At 36.8% G+C, this 23,335-nt stretch overlaps 1 protein-coding gene across 3 annotated transcripts in view; it reads left to right on the plus strand.

Annotated features, from left to right (window-relative positions):
• The window catches only part of XIRP2 (xin actin binding repeat containing 2), a 269,500-nt gene extending 246,548 nt beyond the window's left edge, over window positions 1-22,952 (plus strand). For 2 of the 3 annotated variants that reach the window (XM_074337389.1, XM_019727352.2), the window contains 6 exons: window positions 1,307-1,417; window positions 1,799-1,871; window positions 2,794-2,924; window positions 3,592-12,976; window positions 15,113-15,246; window positions 21,048-22,952. In XM_074337389.1, coding sequence (XP_074193490.1) covers window positions 1,307-1,417; window positions 1,799-1,871; window positions 2,794-2,924; window positions 3,592-12,976; window positions 15,113-15,207 — 9,795 coding nt within the window. In that variant the 3' untranslated portion in view covers window positions 15,208-15,246; window positions 21,048-22,952. The remainder of the gene's footprint in view (window positions 1-1,306; window positions 1,418-1,798; window positions 1,872-2,793; window positions 2,925-3,591; window positions 12,977-15,112; window positions 15,247-21,047) is intronic. The other variant, XM_074337396.1, reaches the window with a different exon arrangement.
• The last annotated feature ends 383 nt before the right edge of the window (window positions 22,953-23,335 follow it).

Genomic DNA, 23,335 nt, shown 5'->3' on the forward strand with positions numbered 1-23,335 from the left:
GTGTTCCTATTTGACTAATAGTAATAATGCACTTTTGCTCACTTCATTATTCTCTACTAAGGTAAATTTTTTTAAAAATCCGATCTCAAAAACAGTATCTATTAGTTATGTAGATATCAAGATAAAAGTAAACTCCCAACTTCAAACGAGATCAAATACATGTGTTTTTGGAGAGTCATCTGTCTATACCCTATTATTTGATGTTAAGATTTTTAGCAGTATGCCAACAGCCTCATTGTATCAATCAATCAATCAATCAAACAATCAATCAGTCAATCAATCAATCATATACTTGTGTCAGATCACATTCTGTAGTAACAGTAGGGCTGGATCAATAAAATAAATAGAAGTCACGGTTCCAATTCAGCTTGGGTCATCCATGCTAACTTAACCAAAATCAAAAGTATCCCTATGTGTGAAGAGAGAGAGATACATACAAGCATAATATGATCTGTTTATTTTGCTTATAGCTAATGGTTTCATTCTTCAATTGAACACTGGCTGTATCATCAAACTAGATGGCCAACTTGAAGACTGGAATGTCTTCTTATAACATGAAAATTTGACTTAAAAGCAACAAAATATGTTTCCTTTTTCATCAAGGATTTGCATTTTCTTTTTGAGGTTAATATTTCTCATATTGGCTACAAGATGCATTGTTAACATTTATTGCTTACTAAGGGTAGTAGGCAGAATAATGGCTCCCAAAGATATCTATGTACTAATCCCTAGAATTTGTTAAGATGTTAAATTATATGGCAAAAAATAATTAAGAAAATGAAATTAGGACTGCTAATAACTTGGTCTTTTGACAGGGACATAATCCTGTATTATCCAGATTGGTCCAATGTAATTACAAGGTCCTTAAATGTAGAAGAGGAGACCAAAGAGAATCAGAGAGATAGCAATGTGAGAAACTCTCAGCCTGACAGAGGTGGGAGGCCATAAACCAAGGAAAATGGGTAGCCTCTATAACTGCAAAAGGCCAGGGGATGGAGTCTCTCCTAGAGATGCAGAAAGGAGTGTGTCCCTTCTGACATCTGCCAACACTGAGTAAGACCCATCCAGGGCTTCTGACCTACATAGAACAGTAAGATATTAAATTTGTGTACTTTTAAGCCACTAAGTGAGAGGTAATTCACTATGGCAGCCAAGGAAACTAATATGCTGAGGAACCTTAATTATTTTTTTTTTTTTCAGAAGCCTCTGTCACTAAAATTGCATTAATAAGAAAAGTTAAAATATTTAGGCTTTTCTTAAGGTATTGTTCGTTCGTTTGTTCATTCATTCATTCATTCCTTTTCAGGAGGTAATCAATAGCAGCCAGGTCAACATTTCAAGAAACAGCCAGGAAATGGAAAGACATGAGCAAGAAGCTTCCAAAGCACACAAAATGGATGTTCTTGGAACAGAAATGGTAATTACTTAAAAAACAACACTTTCCAAAGAGTTTTCAGAACTGTGTGGAAATTCTGATCCTTTTGTAAGCAATTGCTTTCTTTGTTCTTTATATATTTAATAGCAGTACATATCAGTGTCTCGCTCCCCTTTATGGAGTTGACATTCTTTGAAAAATAAAACAAGCATTCTAAAAATATAAGTGCACTTTAAGTGTAAATTCATATATGTTCTGTGATAGCATGAGCCCTGCATTAAAATATGTGATAGAAATTTAATTATCATCTCTCAGTGTGCATGGAATTCTTGTATGAAAATCACAGTGAAATAAAGAATATATGTGCTGAAATAATTGACTTCTTAAAAACAATTACTTGTTTAAAATTATTTTTAAACACAGGCCTCTCATCTTGAAAAACACACTGAGGAGATAAACCAAGCTTCTCAGTTACATCAATATGTTCAAGAAACAGGTAAGAATCTAGTGTTATATGACTTCAGTATCCCTTTCTCCTATTCATACGCCTGGGTTTCAGTGGAAGAATTCCAAAGCATAGCCCCTCTCACTAAGTAAAGTTAGTAACTATGACTTACGGTCCCAAGAAACAGGGTAGTATTTCTATATATACTGAGGTTCTGCCTGTGGTGATAGCTGCAAAAGCTTCTAACCTAGTTCATTGCCCATCAACCCTATGATGTATTCATCCTGAAAACCTAGAAGGTGATAGGCCAACCACCTCTGAATTGCTTTCGCCTCAGGGAACTAGAATAAAACTTGATGTTTATCAAGCTCCCTGAGAACAGAAATGTTATGTATATTGTAGTACATTTAATAACAGATTTAAGCACTTTTAAGTCCAGTTCTTCAACCTTCAGATATGAGATTAGACTACAGGCAGATCTGTGCAGGTGTGCATAAAATGGGTACAATTTGTCTTGCCTATAAAAGGGGAATGAGGAGTTTTGCTCTACTAAAGAGCTAAGCTAATTGTAACTGAAATGTGACCTGACTATATCTGTATTTTGGTTTTGCTTATGGAAGTCAGTCTTCCTTTTGTGTTCTTCTGCTGTTCTTTTCTTGTTTTATAACTTTTATTATTCTTTTCCCTGAGCATAAAAGTAAAACATGTTTGTAGAAAATTCGGAAAACATTTGCAATTAAAATAAACACCAGTTTCATCACTTATGACTTCCCATCCAGAGATAATCACCACCATTTTTCTTCCTGTATTTCTTGACATATACTAACTTATATAATGAAATAGTGCCATATGTATGCATTTGTACCTTGATCCTTTTTACTTAACTTTTAAGTTTCCCATGCCATTATAATTTCTTCTCAAACATCATGTTTATTAGTTGCATAATATCCTTGGTGTTCTTTTCTGTTTCTAGTCATAGATACACCTGAGGATGAAGAAATTCCAAAGGTTTCAACTAAGGTTTTAAGAGAACAATTTGAAAAGTCTGCCCAGGAAAAGGTCCTTTATTCTGACAAAGAGACAATTCCAGCCAAGCAGATCAAGGTAAGACAATGTCTCTACACAGAAACATATTAAGTGTAAAACCAGACTTAAATGCATAACATTTTTCAAATTATGGAATTTTTGAGGTAGTTGTTCAACAACAAAAAGTATCTTGAATGAATATTTATTCTATTCCACAAGAATATTATTACCCTACATGGGAAATGCAGTAGAGAGAGTTAGAACTTTTCTCACTAGAGAAAATTGGGGAAGAAAAAAAGTATGTGTGCTCCAAAGTTTAATAACTAAATTATATAAAATAATAAAGTCAAGTTTAAGTATCAGATACTTATTTTTTTTTGTTTAAAATTCCAAGGTAAACAAAACAACTCTCAAAATTATGTTAAGACTTTTATTGTTTCCCTGTAGATTACTGGCATAGCAAATTAAGTAAAGGAGGAAAAATAATCAAGATTATGTGTAAATGTTAAAATGCTGAGTCGCTGATGTATTCAATAGTGAATATAACTCTAAAAGGGCCAATGGATTATATGAAAGATAGTAACAAACACTGAATATTGCTCCTAAGGATAGATCTCTAAGTGGAGTATATCGCCTGTTGTTACCAATGGAGATGTCATAGCAGGTGGACAGGTGAAGGGCAGTACCTAGGAAGTTTCTACCACGCCACCCATCTTTATAAGATTTGATTTTCTCTCCCTTAAAGATTGAAAATGAATATGAAGAGATTTTAAAGCCATCGTCAGTTGTGGGTACCTCATCCACTTCTTGCACTTCAACCAGCCAGAGGAAGGAAACATCAACCACAAGATGTAGTGACCACAGTGCCACTTCCTCAACTCTGGCACAAGCTCATGCCACTCCTTCGGGAAAGACAGAAGAATTTCCTCCTCCCCCGCCTGATATATTTCAAACTCCAATAGATGTAACAGCATTTTCCCAGTCCCCTGAATACCCCAGCCCTCCTAGAATACCACCAGTCCCCAAAGAATTATATTCCAAGCAAAGAAATTTGTATGAATTAAACCGTTTATATAAACACATCCATCCTGAGTTAAGAAAAAACTTAGAAAAAGAGTATATCAGTGAGGTTTCTGAGATAGTTTCTAGTCAAGTGAACCCAGGAAGCTCAGTTTCAGCAGATGTACAACAAGCCCGGTATGTTTTTGAAAAAACAAATGACAGTTCTCAAAAAGTTCAGAACTCAGAAAGAGAACACATGGAATGGGATGAAATTCTGAAGGGGGAGGTGCAATCTATGAGGTGGATCTTTGAGAATCAGCCTCTAGATTCCATCAACAATGGCTCTCCTGAGGAAGATAACCTCTCCAAGGGCATTGCTGATCAAGAAATCATTGCTGGTAGTGATGTGAAGTATACCACATGGATGTTTGAAACTCAGCCCATAGATACACTGGGGGATCATTCTTCTGGCACTGAAGAAAATGCTGAGAAAATTCCGGAGCTAGCCAGAGGAGATGTCCGCACAGCCCGGTGGATGTTTGAAACAAAGCCATTAGACTCAATGAATAAAATGCATCAGAGTCAAGAAGAATCAGTGGTAACTGCCATAAAGGACATAACTGGGGGGGATGTCAAGACTGTGAGATACATGTTTGAAACTCAACATCTGGATCATATTGGACAGCTTCATTCATTAGATGAGGTTCATTTACTGCAACTGAGGTCTGAGCTCAGAGAAATTAAGGGGGATGTTAAGCGAAGTATAAAATGTTTTGAAACTCAGCCATTATATGTTATCAGAGATGGTTTAGGTCAAATGCTAGAAATTAAAACTGTTCACAGAGAAGATGTTGAAAAGGGGGATGTGAGAACAGCACGCTGGATGTTTGAGACACAGCCCTTGGACACAATTAACAAGGATATCACAGAAATTAAAGTTGTCCGAGGAATATCCATGGAAGAAAATGTCAAAGGTGGGGTGAGTAGGGCAAAGTGGTTATTTGAAACCCAACCTTTGGAGAAAATCAAAGAAGATTTAGAAGAGGTCATCACTGAAATGGAAACAATAATAGGTGCAGATGTCTCCAGAAAGTGTTGGATGTTTGAAACACAACCATTAGACAGTCTAAAAGAAGTTCCTGAGGTAGATTCTCTAAGATCTGAAGAGATAATAGGAGGAGATGTAAAAACTACTAAGCATCTATTTGAAACACTTCCAATAGAAGCTTTAAAAAATAGCCCAGATGTAGGAAAACTTCAAAAAATTACTGCCTCTGAAGAAGAAAGAGGGGATGTTAGGCACCAGAAATGGATTTTTGAAACCCAACCTCTGGAAGAGATCAGAGAAGATAAAAAAGAGTACATACAAACAGTGAAACTTGAAGAAGTTGACAGAGGAGATGTAAGGAATTACACACATATCTTTGAATCAAACAATTTAATTAAATTTGATGCATCACATAAAATAGAGGTGGAAGGAATCACAAGAGGTGCTGTAGAGTTAAATAAATCACTGTTTGAAACAACACCACTATATGCCATTCAAGATCACCTTGGAAAATATCATCAGGTAAAGACAGTTCAGCAAGAAGAAATCCTAAGAGGTGATGTAAGAAGCTGCAGGTGGCTTTTTGAAACAAGGCCTATTGACCAGTTTGATGAAAGCATTCATAAATTTCAGATAATCAGAGGGATATCTGCTCAAGAAATACAGTCTGGAAATGTGAAATCTGCTAAATGGCTGTTTGAAACCCAACCTCTTGATTCAATTAAATATTTTAGTAATATGGAAGAATTAGAAAGTAACACTGAGCAAGCTACAGACATTGTTAAAGGGGATGTCAAAACCTGTAGATGGCTTTTTGAAACCCAGCCAATGGAGTCTCTTTATGAAAAAGTTTCATTAATGACTAGCAGTGAAGAAATTCATAAGGGAGATGTCAAAGCCTGTACTAGGCTCTTTGAAACTCAGCCACTGGATACCATAAAAGATGACTCTGAAGAAGCAGTCCAATTGCAAACTGTAAAACAGGAGGAGATCCAAGGTGGGGATGTTCGTACAGCGTGTTTTCTTTTTGAGACAGAAAATTTGGATAGCATACAAGGAGAAGATGGAAAGGAAATCAAGTCTGTGCAAATGGATATCCAAGCTGGGGATGTCTCCAGCATGCGCCATAGATTTGAAAATCAGTCCTTAGATTCTATAAGTTCCAGTTCAGAGGAAGTTTTAAAAAAGATCAAAACCTTAAAGGCTGAAGATATTCAGAAAGGTGATGTTTTAAATTGTAGGTGGCTTTTCGAAAACCAACCAATTGATACGATTAAAGTAGGCCAAGAAGGTGATGAACTAGTTAAGACCGTGACAGACATACAAGGTGGAGATGTAAGAAAAGGGTGCTTTATTTTTGAGACTTTTTCTTTAGATGAGATTAAAGAAGAATCCGATTATGTCAGCACCAAAGAACCAATTACTGAAGAAGAAATAAAGGGTGATGTAAAAACCTACAGAATGCTCTTTGAATCCCAGCCACTCTATGCAATTCAAGACCGAGAAGGGTATTATCATGAAGTGACAACAGTTAAAAAGGAAGAGGTAATTCATGGAGATGTTCGAGGGACAAGGTGGCTTTTTGAAACAAAACCATTAGACTCAATTAATGAATCAGAGACTGTGTACGTAATTAAATCAGTCACACAAGAAGATATTCAGAAAGGAAATGTCAGTTCTGTCAGATACAGATTTGAAACCCAGCCACTGGATCGGATTTCAGGAGAATCACGTGATATTGTGCCCACTGTAGACAGTATTCAAGGTGGGGATGTCAAGACAAGTAAACAATTCTTTGAGTCTGAAAATTTTGATGCAAATGCATATAGAAGAACAGTAAGTGTCCATGAAATACAAAAAGGCAATGTTAAAACATCTACTTGGCTCTTTGAAACCCACACTATAGATGAGCTGAGAGGAGAAGGGTCAGAATATGAAAGTATCAAAACAGTCACCCAGCAAGATATGCAGAAAGGTGATGTGAAGCAGGCAGTATGGCTTTTTGAAAATCAAACTTTGGATTCTATTAAGGAAGCAGATGAAAGCATCACAAAGATCACCAAGGAAGAAATCCCTCCTTCTGATGTCAAGACAACTACTTGGCTCTTTGAAACTACACCCCTTCACGAATTTAATGGAAATAGGATAGAAAAGGTAGAAATTGTTGGCAAGAGCATTAAAGAAACCTTAGAAGAACTCTACTCTCAAAAAGTTATAGAGGCTCCTGGAATCATCATTGAAGCTGACGAAGTTGGGGATGTTCGAATGGCAAAATATAAGCTCATGAATCAAACATCTCCTGAGATACAGAAAGAAGAAATTATCAGGGCTGATCTCAGAAATATAATGGTGAACCTCCTTTCCAAAGGAGACAGTACGAAAAGAGAGATTTGGGTTAGTGAAGAAGAAAAGGGAAATGTTAATCTGACCAAAACTCAACTATTAAACAGATCAGGAGGATTTCATGCTGAAAAAGAAGAGATAGTGAGTGGTGATGTAAAACAAGCAATAAAAAATCTGTTCTCTGAGGAAAGATCTGTAAAGAAAGGCATTTTAATTCAGGAGGACGAAAGAGGAGATGTTAACATGACCATCTACTGTCTTCTTCATGAAAATGCTGGTGACACAATTGAGCGTGAAGAAGTAATAGGGGGTGATGTAAAACGTACCATTCATAACCTGCTATCTTCCATATCAAACAATAAAATATCGGAAAGGGCAAAAATCGATGCCTCTGAGAGAGGAAATGTTCAGTTTTTCACCACATGCATAGAAACTGGAGCTTTGGATTATCTCAAACAACTCCAGACAGAGTCAGAGGAAACACTAACAGCTAGGACACAAGAAAGAGAGGAAGAAATAATTGGTGGTGACGTAGAGGGCACAAAACTGTTACTAAAGAAAAGACGGTCTCGGGTTGAACATACTGTTAATGAAACTGACATCATCCCAGGAGATGTGCAGAATACAGTTAAGGCTTTTATGACAGAGCGTCAGAGTACATCTTGTAAGACACCCAAAGAAGAAATTATAAAAGGTGATTTGAAATCAACCCTAAATTCCCTCAGCCAGGCCACAAATCAGAAAACTTTGGCTAAAACAGAAGAAATTATAAAAGGTGACACACTGGCCACTTTCAAGTCCCTTAAGGAATCAAGCCACCAAAGGAAAGAAACTAAGCAGCCCAATGCCATCCCTGGTGATTTTAAGAAAGCTATTGAATGCCTTGAAAAGTCCGCACACACAAGGACAGAAATCTTGAAAAAGGAGCTTATCCGAGATGACCTTGAAACATCATTAAGGAATCTGAAAGAAGCAGAAAGAGCTTTCAAAGATGTGGATAAAAGAGGTGTAATCAAAGAACATGTGCAAGCTGTGATGGTCGGATCCTCACAAGGTCAGGAGAAAACAGAGATTCATCAGGTGGCTGTCCAGACGGACAAAAAAAGTGTTCTGCAGCCAAGACCAGGACCACTTGAGCCAGCAGTCAGTTGGCAAGGGGGAACAGGCACTCTCAAACAAACTACAGGCACATCTTCTCATGGGAATTTAATAGAAGAAAGAACTGAGGTTAATCTTCCAAAAGCCCCTAAAGGCACCGTAAAGATTGTCATAAATCGTGAACAAAACAATGATGCTCTTGAGAAAAGCCTTAGAAGACTGTCTAACTCACACGACAAAGCTATTAAAAATGTGTTGGAATCAGGGGACAGGATGGGTGTCTTGACTGATACCACAACACAGCAGCATCTTCGAGATGAACAAATGAGCAGACAATTGACTTTGGCGATGTCAGTGAAGGAAAATCTAAAAACAAAAGAATCAGAGACAGTGAGAGAACAGAAGAAGGATGCTATTTTTAATTCTGCCCAATCTATTGATGAAACAGTTGGAAAGCAATGGACTCAGACTTGCAAACTGAGGAACGAACACCAAAAGACTGAGTCGTTCCCTGTGAAGAATTTAAAAAATACCCAAAACACTGAAATATCAACAGAAATACAAAGCTCTAAGCCCAGTCCAACCCGGGGTCCACTCAACAAGACAGGTGGAGAAACTTGTGAAGTTTCAGGGGACTTTCAGCAACAAACTTTGTTAAAGCAAGAAATGCAATATTCTAATAAAGATATAAAGAAAAAGAAAATGAACCCTCAACCAGTATGGCAGACTTTGCCTGTAGATCAAGACATGTCAAATATAACAGAAGTGAAAGTCTCCCAAAAAGGCCACAATACATTTAAGGCAACCAACAGAAAGCAGAAGACTGATGTTTATTTGAACAGCCAGGACTTTCTAATGAAGACAAATACTTCCACAGACTTAAAAAAGGCAATGGAAATGTCCTTTAATCCAATCAACATGAACCCTGAAAATAATGTAAAAGAAAGCGACTGCTCTCTTCCACCTCCATCTCCACCTTCTCCTCCACCTTCCAATGCATCATCTGAAATAGAATTTCCTCTTCCTCCTCCACCTCCTTTAATGATATTGCCCGAAAAGAATGTGTTTCCTCCCTCACTGTCCACAGAAAAGATAAAGGCTGAATTTGAAAGTTTCCCAGGCCTCCTTCTTCCTCCACCACCAGAAGATGAGAAATCTGAAAGAGAATGTCTGTCAATGTTTCCCCCACCTCCCCCTCCTCCAACTCCATCTCTAAAACCAGCACATCTCCTTTCCTCCTCTGTTCAAGAAAAGCACAGTGGAGCATTCGTACAATATTCCCAAGAAGAAGCCTCAAGCTCTCAACAAACTCATTCTCAGGCTAAAATCGTAACAGGAAAATCAAGAGCACGTGTACCACCTCCCACACTACCCAAACCCAAACTACCTAAGCATATAGCAGATAAAATGTATCATGGTTCCCCAAAAGTTGTACTGGAGAATTCCCTGGCAGATATAGAATGTGAAATTCCTCCCTCAAAGGATGAGAAAAGAGTAATGGTGGCAACTAGCAGTGAACACACCGAGACAAAGCAGAATATATCTAAAAAATGTACCGGTGAAAGAAAACAAGTGTCTATGGACTCTACAAGGTCTCTCTCACAGACAGTTCCAGAAACTTCAACACCCAAGGAAAAACAAGGAAAAACACCTCTCGTAAAATCTCATTCATTTCCTGTGGGCTCAGGACAACAAAGTCCAAAACCTTATGTGAGAAAATTTAAGACACCTTTAATGATTGCTGAAGAAAGGTACAGACAACAAAGAGAAGAGCTTGAAAAACAGAAACAGCAGAGTTCTTGCTATAACATGGTCAAAAAGGAATGCCAAAATCAAAATATATCAGAGTTGGAAAAGGAAGTGCTGTTACAAAAAACAAACGCAGGGGTTCCCCAAACTGGAATAGATTCAGGGGTCACCATAGCCCAACCCAACCCAGACTCTCAAAATCATTCTCAGGCCCTAGGACTATGTATGGATAACCAGCTTTCCACAACGCCAGCAGTAACACTTGCTGCCAAGAGGCTCCAACATGTTCTAGCAGCCTCAGAAGACAAAGATACTACGAAAAATGAAATTTTACAGAGCTCAAGGAACATGATACAATCTAAATCAGCTTGCGAAATGAAGCAGAGTCGCCAAGAATGTAGTACACAACAAACACAGCAGAAGTGTCTGGAGCAGTTGCACTTGCCCCAAAGCAAACCAGTTTCCCCAAGTGTCAAAGTTAGAACCGTCAAGATTCCAACTCTAGATCATGAATTAAATGAAACAGATCACAGCTACGAAAGCCATAAAAAGCAATCTGAAGTTCATGTTCAAACCATCACCAAACAACAGTACCAGGAATCCAAGAAAACTGAAGCACGCACTGAATATAGTGATAAGCAATCTGTACCTGAAAAATGTTACCAAGTACCTAAGAAAGAGAAAAGAGTAACACTAAGATTGCCTGTAGAACCTGCAGGGAAAAGCCATGAAAGTAAGCTCAATGGAGTTAATGAGAAGCAGAGAGAATTTAGAGAATCTGAGAGTGGAAAACTTCCAGGAACGGAAGAAACAATTGAGGGCGCACCAATGATTCATTCAAAAGAAGAGAGACTAATAGTTGAAAGAAAACAAGGACATTTGAATAAATCAGAACAGAAGGTAGTGAAGCAAAAGGGTACTGATACACATCTTGACTCACAGACTGAGGATTTTCAGCAAACACACATACAGACTTCTGAAAGTCAAGAGGAACAGAAAAAATTGCCGCAGCCATATAATAATCTTCAGGAAGAAAAATGTCTTGGAGTCAAGGGCATACAACAGAAACAAATCTTTTCTAATACTAAAGATTCAAAGCAAGAGATTACACAGAACAAATCTTTATTTTCCTCTGTGAAAGAATCTCAGAAGGATAATGGAAAGTGTGCTATAAATATATTGGAGTTTTTGAGAAAACGTGAAGAACTACAACAAATTTTGTCTAGAGTAAAACAGTTTGAAGCAGAGCCAGATAAAAATGGCCTTCAAACACTTCAGACACTGTTAAATATTATTCCGATATGGCTACTGAGTGAAGAAAAAAGAGACTATGGAGTTCGCATTGTTATGGAGAATAACATAGAAAAAATTAAAGAAGAAATAATGCATATTAAAACTCAAGCAGAGGATATGCTCGAGTCCTGTGAAAATATAATTCAAACAGCCATGATATCCTCCAAAGCAGGAAAGCAGAGAAATAAACCTACTGGTCTTAATGAAGCATTATCTAAAGTATCTAATGTCGATGTCAGCTGTAATAAACACACTGAACAGAAAGAAAATACCATCACAGAAAAAACACAGCACCACCAAGAAGCAACTCAGCACGAAGCAACTATTCATAATAATGTGAAAACCCATCAGGAAATTAAATTAGATAATAGGAAGGTTTCTCCTCCCTCCTTAAAAACACGCTCACCATCACCAACTTTTATAACAATCGAGTCTACCGCTCGACGAACAGAAACCTCTACTAAGGATGAGTTTTCTCAGACCCCTAAAAAGGACAGTTTTGCTGAACCATCACCAAGGCCTGTGTCACAAACATCTAGAATTCACAGAGCAAATACTTCCCCTTCTCCACCCAGGAGTCGCTCTGAACAACTTGTCAAACTCAAAGACACCACTGCAAAGTTATCCAGAGGGGCCATTCCATGTTCACCAGGTAGCCCGGTTCCGATTGTGGAGAAGAGATCTGAGATCATCACGTCTCCTGCAACCCTTCGGCGTCAAATTAAAATAGAAACTCGGGGTACGGACTCTCCCCCTACAATCACAATACCTATAAATGTAAATCATGTTGATAGTGGTTCCTTCAGAGAATCCATGGAAGCTCAAGAGGAAGTTAGGAAAGTAGAGAAAAGGGCGACTTACGTTCACAAAGAGGGGGTGAATTCTACCAAGCACTTAGTGCCGGATACGGAAAGTTTTGACTCAGTGGAAATCATCCGCCAAGTGGAAGGGCCTCGCCTGTCAGAGCACACGCAGAGATACGAAGCAGCCAATCGAACTGTTCAAATGGCTGAGAATTTCGTGAATGACCATGAAAATGAAATAAACAGATGGTTCAGGGAATTTGAAGATGGCCCGGTTTTTGAAGCCACGTCAAACACAAGAGTGTATGCAAATGGAGAAGCAAACCATAATAGAAAACAAGAAAGTCATGCGTTTTGCAAGGAGGGATTTGGATTAACATCTTTAGAAAACACTAGTTTTACAGGCTTTTCTTGCAATTGTCCTAAAGAGTTGCAAGAACACATTCTTGTTAAGCAGCCCAGTGTACGCTCTGAAACAAGGTCTCTAAGCGAACATTTCTCAGGCTTGGATGCATTTGAGAATCAAATTGTTGGATCGAAGATGACGGTGTCTTCACGTAACTCAGAAGCTGGCAGATCTGGCTTTGAGTTCAAGCATGCCCCACCGACCTATGAAGATGTCATCGCTGGCCATATTTTAGATATTTCGGATTCACCTAAAGAGCTCAGGAGGAATTTTCAAAAGACGTGGCAGGAGAGTGAAAGAGTTTTTGGGAGCCTGGGAGGTGGAACCTCAGATTCTTCTGCAGCTGAGATGAGAACTGCCTTCCAAGAGGAATCTGCATTTATACGTGGTAACTAAGCTCGCAAAATGTGAAGGGAGATTAACCCATTTAAAGGCATGTGTTCCATAGCTAGGATGCAGTTAAAAGAGTGCGTGGAAGTAACTAAACAATATAACCTAAGACTAACAGCTTTCCCTGGTTGCCGATGTCCTTATGTTTACAATGCTTACTTTTACCACTTTCCCTTTACAAAAGCATATAATGTGATTCACCTGCACTGTGAGAATAACAAATACTATTACATATATAGATTACAGTATTTGTCAAGGTAAATAAGGCTTTGGGTAAAGCAGCAGATAAAATAATTGTTATGATGACAGTATTAATGATTATACGCAACTATATATTTATTAATAATTGTACACCTATAGCACATTATTAATATTACTTATTAAAAGTTATTATTTCATCTGCTTGTTTAAGACAATATTAGATAATATCCCTTGACCTACTATTGACACATTTTTCACTGCCAGACTGAAGTGGTGGTTGCGGTTGAACTCAATAAAAACCTGGTAATAATCCAAGAAATAATTTACACTCATGATATGTGCTTTAAGGATTTTTATTGATTGGTGTCTCTGACAAAAGTGTAGGTATGGAATTAGACCCTTTGTGTATTTAATTATTGTTATTGAGTTGAGTGGAGTTAGCTTTCTTTAATGCTACTGATATTTTCTATTACTGATTTTTTTCACCTTTCTTAAATCTTGAATGATAGCTCAGTTCACCTCATTCGCAGATAAACATTTTAAAAATTTGATTGTATTTGGAAGGAGGGAGATTTAAAACATGAACTTAGTACATCAACGAACAGCTCATTTATTTATATTTCCTTACATTTTACAATTAATGAGGCTTCACAATAAAAGGATTTGACATAATTAATGTGTATCATTAGCCTAATCCATTCTTTTAGACAGATTGAAAGAAATAGCAAGCCTAAAAATAAAACTGCTGAAACTACTAACAATGCCTCTATCATATTTGCAACATATGTGTCTAGTTTCTTGGGTTAATATGATTTCTTAATGTGCTTGCTTCTGGCATAATTAAGCAAAGTTGTCTAATTAATTTCAAATGCTCAGTTTCTGTTACAATAGCTACAAATATATAGAAAATACAAAAAAAAAAAAAAAAAAAAAAAACCCACAAAACAAACAAACGAAAAATCACCCTGATGTTAAATATAGAAATATTTCTCCTACTAGAGCCAAATAAACAAAAGTGATCTCTCAATAGCTTAAATTGAGCCTCGAAGCACAAATAAGTATATATATTTATTTGTATAAAAAACCTTGAGCTTGTATGCTTTTATGTATAACTAATATGAAAGCTTAGTTATTCTCACTGGATCATTGTGAGAATCCAAACAATACTGAGGTGAATTCTGAACCACTGTGCAAACACTGGTTAGTAGTACAACTACTATTAGTCATAGGAGCTAGCATTCACCTGACAGCAGCATGTAAATATAGGTACTTTAAAGCAAGGGAAGAGATAGGGGGACTATAACATGCAGACATGCAAATCCAGAAAGACCTGAAATCCAAAGCCATTTAGACTGAGGACAAAAGGCCCTGAACACTTCAATGTAATCAGGAGTCTCTTTGGATTCAAGTTAAGAATTGGTGTCATAGAGTCAACACTAAGTCATCCAGAAAATATTTAAACAAACACAATGTCCTTAGCTGAGAAGACATGTGCATATTTTAGAAAAATCTCTCCAGAATGCTTTAAACAATAAAAGCTTTGGACCAAGTTAGGTGTAAATCTTTATATACATGGAAAGTTTAGTTATCTAGCTAGAATGATTAGTGGACTCCCCAGGCTGAGTTTACTATACATTCTTTTTAACGTATTAAAGTTAACAAACATATTTTACTTATATATGTTTCCTTAAACAATAAAAGTCAACTTATACAATGTATAAACTAGTAGAGACACTAGAGTAAGGTTGATTGTACCAGAGTCTCAGACCTGTTGGTAGGACAGCTTATATCCAGAAAAGGAAGGTCAGCACAAGATTCTTAGAGCTTTCTACTTGAACTGCATGACCAGTTAATATGTAGCTGATGTTTGTTTTGTTTCTACAGTGTGACTGAAAAGAACACTAAATGAGCTTTTGTACATTTTTATTTTTAGAAACTGCTACTCCAAGACAAAGAAATATGTATACTTTGTCAAAAGACAGTTTACCCAATGGAGTGCCTAACAGCAGACAAGCAGAGTTTTCATAAGTCCTGCTTCCGTTGCCACCATTGCAGCAGTAAACTGAGGTAAGTGTTCTGTGGTCTGCAGCACACATATTCAAGAGCCTGCGGTGGACTTACAACATCGTGTCTTCAGGAAGATGTAGATGGTTCCAGATCTTGCTGCCATCAGTTGACCCAAGCACAAAAGGGATGTGGTCATGTTCTGTTATGTTTTGCTCAGGATGGCTGTGAACATTTTCCTTTTGAAATTGTGCTTTCCAAATCAACCCCAGAAGGGTTCCTTTTGTTTAAACATGGAGATCATATAGATACAAAAAATTAAGAGTTACTGTGCAAGTCAGGATTTCTAAGTTACTGCTTTAGTCTGAAGTCTAGACTCGAGGTCGGGCGTCAGCAAACTTTTTCTAGAAAGGGCCAGGTAGTAAATATTTTCAACTTGCAAGCCATGCATTTTTTGTTGTTATGTAAATTTTCCAATAGAGTGGAAAAGCAGCTGCGGATAACTGAACAAATGGGCATGGCTATAAACTAATAGGCCTAGCTATATTCCAGTAGAACTTCATATATAAAAACAGGTGGTGGGTGCTGGAGTTTACCTATGTTTGGATTATTCCATCTAAAAAACAAATAAACCTTAGAATAATGTCAGTGTCAGGTTAAATAAAATGCTCTGTTATTCTCTGGTGACAGAGAAGCATCTTATCAACACAATAGCAAATGCACTCATTTTCCAAAACTCTTGAAGTAAATGCATTTAAATGAATATGGCTTTTGGTGTGGCTATGGTCTGAGATATTGAAATTATTTTGCTAAATCCAATGTCCATCTCTCAGACTATATCTTTCCCGACTTTAGTTGACAATGTCAAACACCCCTTATTGCAACATTCTTTTCCCTTGGTTTCTGTGACACCAGAGTATAATGGTTTTTCTCCTATCCTTCTCAGACTCCTGAGTGGGTGATTCTTTCTCTGTCAATTACAGAGATGTTAGAGTTCCTTAGAATTCTGTCACGGGCATTTATTTTTCTCACTGTTTATAGTCTCTCTGGTTTATTGCATCCATTTACATTACTTTAATCATCATCCACGTGGCATTCTGAAATCTGTTCCACTAGCCCAACTCTTTCCTCTGTGTGTCAGACACTTATATCTCAATGACTAGTATATATCTCCAATTAGATTTCTCATAAGTACAGCAAATTCAATATGCCCCATTATCTACCAAAATTCCTTCTTGAATTCATGGTCTGTGTGCTACTCTCTCAGGAAATGACATTAACTTTAATTCAATGACTGAAACATAAAATTGCCTTTGACTCCTTCCTCTCCTTCATTCCCTATACCCAGGCAATGACCAAGTTCTGTAATTTCTGTCCCATAAATGCCTCTTGATCTGTACACTTCTATCCATCCCCACAGCTTGGGTATCCTTCAATCAAGTGTCATCTTTCACCTGTACTAAGGCAACAGCCTTTCTAGCTAGTCAGCCTCCCTGCTTCCAGTATTTCTCACCAACATCACCACTGCTACCAACTGGCATCCATGCCATGCTCTGTAATGTAGGGAGAATAGTCTTTCTAAAATGCAAATCTGAGGTCACGTCCGTTTAAAACATAGAATAGTTTCCTCTATACAAAATTAACATCTTAATATGAATTAAAAGGCAATTCAGGATCTTGCCCCTGTTCCTCTCCCAACACCTCTTCCTCGCATTTTACTTTTCATGTTACTTTTCATGAAGACTGAATTTCCTTCAGTTCCACAAAATCACTATTTTTCTCTCTCATATCTATCTTGTCCCAAATGTTATTTCCACTCCTTCCAGGGGTGTTCCTCTGCTTCTCCCCCAGCTCTCCACCAAGCTAATACCCATGCATACTTCAGACTTCAGCCTAGACTCACGGTTCGGAAAAAGCCTGCTTGGACCCCCATAGATGGATCAGGTGTCCTTCTCATGTGCTCCCAAAGTATCTCCTGTGCTCGCCCCATTCTTAACACAATCTAATGTAATTGTCCCCGCTGTACGAAATGTGTTAATGTTTGCCTTGCCAACATCAAATAAAGGCTGATATATAATAAGAACTCAAAAAAGATTATTTAATGACTATTTTTAAAAATCATTATATAAACAACCATAAATATAGAAAACCAATCAAAGCAAGATATGGCTCAAAAAATTATTATAAAGTGAACATTTTACAGCCACTATTAAGGTCAAAAAATACAATTTCACCAGCCACTCAAGAAGGTCCTTCCATGTTCCCTATCCAAACACAACCTGCTCTCTCCTGTGAGTAAATAATATACTTTTCAATAATTGCTTCCTTGGATTTTTATAGTTGCTTTTGTTTTAATCCAAATGTGCTTTCCTAGATACAATAATTTTATCCATTTTTAAATACTTTGATATGTCTTTTAAGTTGTTTTTTTTTCCATCCATTCCTTTCACTTCTTACAATTTATTTGTGAAGAACTCAGGACTTTTGACCTGTAGAGTTTTCCCCAGTGTAGACTTGATGATTGCATACTTACAGTGCAGTGTCCATGCTCCTTTCTCCTCTGACAAATTGCTAATTGAATTTAGATTCTGGTTTAAACTAAGATTTGATGCCTTTCACAAGAGCATAAGGAATATTCGCAAGAGTATATATAGTAAGCACGTATATCTGCTTCTCTCTCATTTTGTGATCATAGTAGGTATTGAAGCTTAGTACCTATGTCCATTAATTGATGTTTGTAAAAAGTTCTTGTGTTCTCTCTTTTCATTATTAGTTAGAATACTTTTACGGGATCTGCTTCCCTTCTTCTATTTGGTTACATGGTGGTAGAGTTGGTGGAGGAAGGGCAGAAAAAATGTATCATTCTGTCCTTTTCTTTATGAGTTTTGCCAACGCATCAGTTACTTATTTAACAATATAATGAAATGATGCCTCATCATCCCCTAGAGGTAACCAATTTTAAAATACTTTTTAAATATCTTTATAGACTCAAAGATTTACACGATTGGCTTCAATCAGATGCAATTATAATCATTACTGAAGCTCAAATTATTCTATCCTTGGAGAGTAGAAGCCCCTTTAAGTTGTCTTCTGAGTCCTTTTGACAAGACCACAGCAGACTTTGCTAGTTTCCTCATTATCTTACGGGACTAGATGTTCCATACTCATCCTGTACAGTTACTGCCCCAGCCCTGAAATCAGTCATTTCTCCAGGCCCTTGTTCTTTTAGTGAGAAATAACATTTCAAGACAATAATCCTGATGCTCTTTCTACTGGGTTAGTTACGATTTCTAAGTGTTTTAAGTGTCAAGAGCTAGTGTTTTAAGTGTTAACAGCTATAAAGGAAAAAACAGATTGATTTTGTAGTGATGTTACTAAATTGAATTCAAACTACCTTGCTTTTGCTTAGCCTCTTCTCCATGACGTTGGCATCTCCTTTCTTCCAGTTCAGGACTCAAAGACAAAGGAGACAACAGATGTAGAATATCCTATATTCATTTGGTCAACAGTATTGGAATAATAGAACTATCAGCACCACCAACTTGATTATCAAAACATTAAAAAATTTCATTTACTCCCCACTCACACACTATTTTTAAAAATTGTTGTATTATATCGTCAGGATCATATTACAGAGCCATTACATATCATATTATCTCCCGCTTTGCCCTAATTTTAGCTTAGTTTATCAGAAAAAAATATATATCTACTGCTTGCCATCAGTCCTTATATTGATGTTTCTGTAGTTATTCTGGTTCTTCAAACTTGTTTTCTAGTAGATTCTTCAGAAAAGGCTCATGGAAGCAATATTTCTTGAGCTCTTACATGCTGGTAACAATTTGTGTTTAGAATGGGAAGTCAGTTTTACTGAAAGTAAAATCCTTGGCTTACACTTTATTTCATTTGAGTACTTTAAATGCATTATTCCATTTCTTTCTGGCATACAATGTTGGAAATGTCTGATAATAATCTTACTTTCCCTTATAAGCCATATGCTCCTTTCTTTTTCTTTTTAGATACACAAAAGGATTTTCTTTTTCTTTAAAGTCCAGTAATTTTACTAGTATAGTTCTTGGCATTGGTCATTCTGGGTGAATAGCGTCAGTTATCCAGTGTGCGCTTTCCGTTTGTAGCTTCATACTTTTTATATCCGGAAAGTGTCCTTAAATTACAGCTTTTTAGTATTTAACCTGTTTCATTGCTTTCTTATCTTCTCCCAGAACTCTGGTTATCTATACATGGACATTTTGTGCCTATCTTTATATTTGTATTTCTCTCAAATCCTTATTTCTTTTTTCATATCTGTTTGTAAATTTTTATCTCAATTTTCCTATTTCCTTTCTTAAGACACTTTCTATTGTGTTTATTTGCTCTATATTTCTTTTCATTTAGTTTTTGATTGCTGACTTTTTTTTTCTCTTTTATTCCTGTTTTGTTTCCTGATTTCCAGAACCTCATTTATGACTTTTTCTAATTCCAATTCATTGCCTTCTTTCAGGTCTTTTATCATTTTCTTAATGTCTCCTAGCTCATTTTGAAATAGTAGGTTAAAATTTTGATGTTTTGAGAACATGTTTTTCTGGCACATTTTCATTGTCTGCAGGGATATTATGATGATCCTTACTCTTTTATTTCTTGTAATAACTTTGTGTAATATTTGGCTTTGATTCTTTTCTGTTGCTCATTTGTATGTAGAATTAGTTTTCCCAGATCTTAGAAGGAAGCACAATTCAGGGTGGTTTTCACAGCTTCACAGAGCTACCCCTTATAGTATTCATATTTTGTTCAAAAAACTATGATGTCTTGACTTCTAGGATTTCCTACCTTGGTTCCTATCACCCATGTTAGTGAGAACCTACTTTTTTATTTCTGCCATCATTATACAACTCAATTTTGATTCCACTTCCATATATTTTTTTCCTCATTGTGGGGTCTTGTTCTGAAAGGGGATCTCCATGGGTCGGTTCTGAGAGTTTGATTCTCCAGCCTATTCAGGCTTTCCTACCGTAAACTCTTGCTCTCACTGGCTATTGGAGAGGGCAAAATCCCTCCCAATTTCAGCTGCTGTGCTCTGATTGGTATGTGGTACTTTCCAAGAAATATTATCTGGCTGTTTTGTAATCTCATATTTTCAGGTTCATGAGACACCTTCCTTGCTTCCTCTGTTATCACTCATACAGATACGAATTGTGCTAGACTTGTAGCTGTTGGTGGTTTTTCCTTAACTTGTATTTTGGGTTGGTGGGGTACCTTGTCACTTAGTTTTGTTATAAATTTTATCCATGGGTTTTAAGTTTTGCTGTCTGTTGATGTATCTGTTTTTATGTGGAGATTCACAGATATTCAAAAATGATGCCATTGCCTTTGACTAAATTCAGTTTTAATTTTAACAGGCACTCTATTTGTTGATCACCCCAAAGAGGCCAGATAAACAGTTGCATAGACAAGCTTTCGAATTCATTCAAAATTCAGCTAACAAGGAAGTTCAAGTAGTTGATTTCTGTGTGTGTGCTATTCAGGATTTATTGCCACGCCTCACATAAGTTACTAAGTTAGCAGACATTTAGTCCTATCATTTTGCACCATCTATAACTGCATGTACATTACACTGTAATATCTACTATACCAATACCTGACATACGGCATGAAATCCTAACTATCACATGACATGTATCATGTAGGGTATCATGGTAACTATTATCTAACAGAAATGTTCAATTATAATAATAAGCACATTCCTATTGCCAGAAAGTTAATTGCACAGAATCTCTGACTCATTCTTGAAATAATTAATTCCCTAATTCCCTATGAATTTGCAGGGCATATGTAGAATGTTCAATTTTTTCTTTTGTTCTTTTTGGCAGTCTGGGAAATTATGCATCACTTCATGGACAAATATATTGTAAACCTCACTTTAAACAACTTTTCAAATCTAAGGGAAATTATGATGAAGGTTTTGGACACAAACAGCATAAAGATCGATGGATTTACAAAAATCAAAGCAGCTCAGTGGACTTTATTCCAAATGAAGACCCAAATACGTATAAAAACAGTGCAGAAAATAACCCCGAACTTGGAGATCTTAATAAACATATAGATGCTGGTGACAGTGAAGGGCAAAGGGATAACTTGAGAAAATTTGGGGAAAGGGGAAAATTAAAAATCATTTGGCCCCCTTCCAGGGAAATGCCTAAGAAAACCTTCCCCCTTGAGGAAGAGCTCAAAATGAGTAAACCTAAATGGCCTCCTGAAATGACAACCACTATGCCTGCTGAATTTAAAAGTGAATCGCTAATAGACCACATTAAAACTCTGGAAAAGAAAGGACAAGAGCTAGATAACATTTCTTTCCTGCAGCCATATCTGCAGTCCATTCATATGTATCAGAAAGAGGCTGTTATAGGAATCATAGCAAAGGATATGTATGAAGCAAGAAAAGATGAGAAGAAGGAAGGAAATAAGAATGTGCACGATAAGCTGAATGACGCGGAAGAGACAAAGAACAAGAGGAAAAGTGAAATGGATCTTAGTGACCACAACGATGTGGTTGTGCAGAGTGCTGAGAAAGAGAGAAAGGAAAAAATGAATGAAGCTGACGCTGCAGAAGTTTTACAGGTTACTAACACTGATGATGAGATCGTGCCAGAAAATCATAAAGAGAATTTGAATAAGAATAATAATAACAATTATGTAGCAGTCTCATATTTGAATAATTGCGGGCAGAAGACATCTACTTCAGAATTTCCTAATCTATTACCACTGTCAAGTGAAGCAAACTACACTGCAAGTGAATATCAAACTGAAAATTTAGAAAATGCGTCTAGAATCTCGGAGTTACTTGGTGTATTTGAATCTGAAAAGACTTATCCAAGGAACGTACTAGCTATGGCTCTCGATAAGCAGACTGACAGAGCTACTGCTGGCAGTCCTGTGCAGTCTGCCCCCCAAACAGGCCTTAATAATGGTGGGTTAATAGTAAAGGCGAAAAGTTCAATAGCCTATTCTGATACAAACATCTTAAACAACAAAGGAAACCACTCAAATAACAAAAATCTACACTTCTTCTTTTCTAACACTGTGAAAATAGCTGCTTTTTCCAAGAAGAATGAGAACATTTTTGAACACAATTTAATAGATTCTGTAGATCAAATAAAAAATATGCCATGTTTGTATTTAAGAGAACTTGGGAAGGACATCAAACATTGTCATGGCGAAACAATAAGCGCCGCCCCCATCAATGGAAACACAAGTTTTCATGCTCTGAGCAGTGAATGTGCAGCTAAGCCCGTGTGTCCCACAGTGGAGGTCCAGTCTGAACAACTCACCGTGGAGGAGCAAATTAAGCGGAATAGGTGCTACAGTGACACTGAGTAAAACAACTTTGGTCACTTGCAGTCCACACTCAAGCACTGAGACATAGTGATGTCCTGAAATAAGACTTTGAGTATTTTGATAACATTTGTTGAATTTGTTGTAAAGGTAATGTTCAGATATCTCCTATCTATCATGGTGGAAGATTCTTTGTATTACACTGTACAATGTTTTCCATAATTGGTTTGAATCTACTTTTATTCTGAATGGAAAGAAGAGATGGAACAATATGGCTATGTTTTCTTGTCACATGGCACTTAAGTATATCACTCTGTTTTACAACACGCCAGAAAACATCATGGGTGAGATTCTATACTGCTGATATTTATCACAATTCTTATACCTTCTCTATAATTTCTGTTGAAATAAAATTAAATTGCCTGGGGTGTAAACCAAAACACTTCTGTTACTTTTTCCCATATATATGGTCATTCTACATATATATGTTTTCTATGAATTCAGAAGTATTTGTCTTGGAGAAAGTATGTAATATGCACACATATGCGACCACACACACTCACACACAACCTTGGGAAAAATAAAATACTAAACCAAAGCCACCATATTACTAGAAAATATAAAATTGTCTTTCTCTTTTTTAAAGACAGAAGGATTATTATGGTTCTTTAAATAACTGTCTATATTAAACTACCATGGAATATGTCTACAAACTTTTAATGTAAAATATCCATTTTCCTCAGAAGAATGTGGAGTCCATATTCAGAAATTAACTGGACTGGAAAGGTTTTGGAAGTTACTTAAATAAATTATGCACATTGCA

The sequence above is a fragment of the Rhinolophus sinicus genome, linkage group LG01, assembly GCF_036562045.2.
Source record: "Rhinolophus sinicus isolate RSC01 linkage group LG01, ASM3656204v1, whole genome shotgun sequence".
NCBI lineage: Eukaryota > Metazoa > Chordata > Mammalia > Chiroptera > Rhinolophidae > Rhinolophus > Rhinolophus sinicus.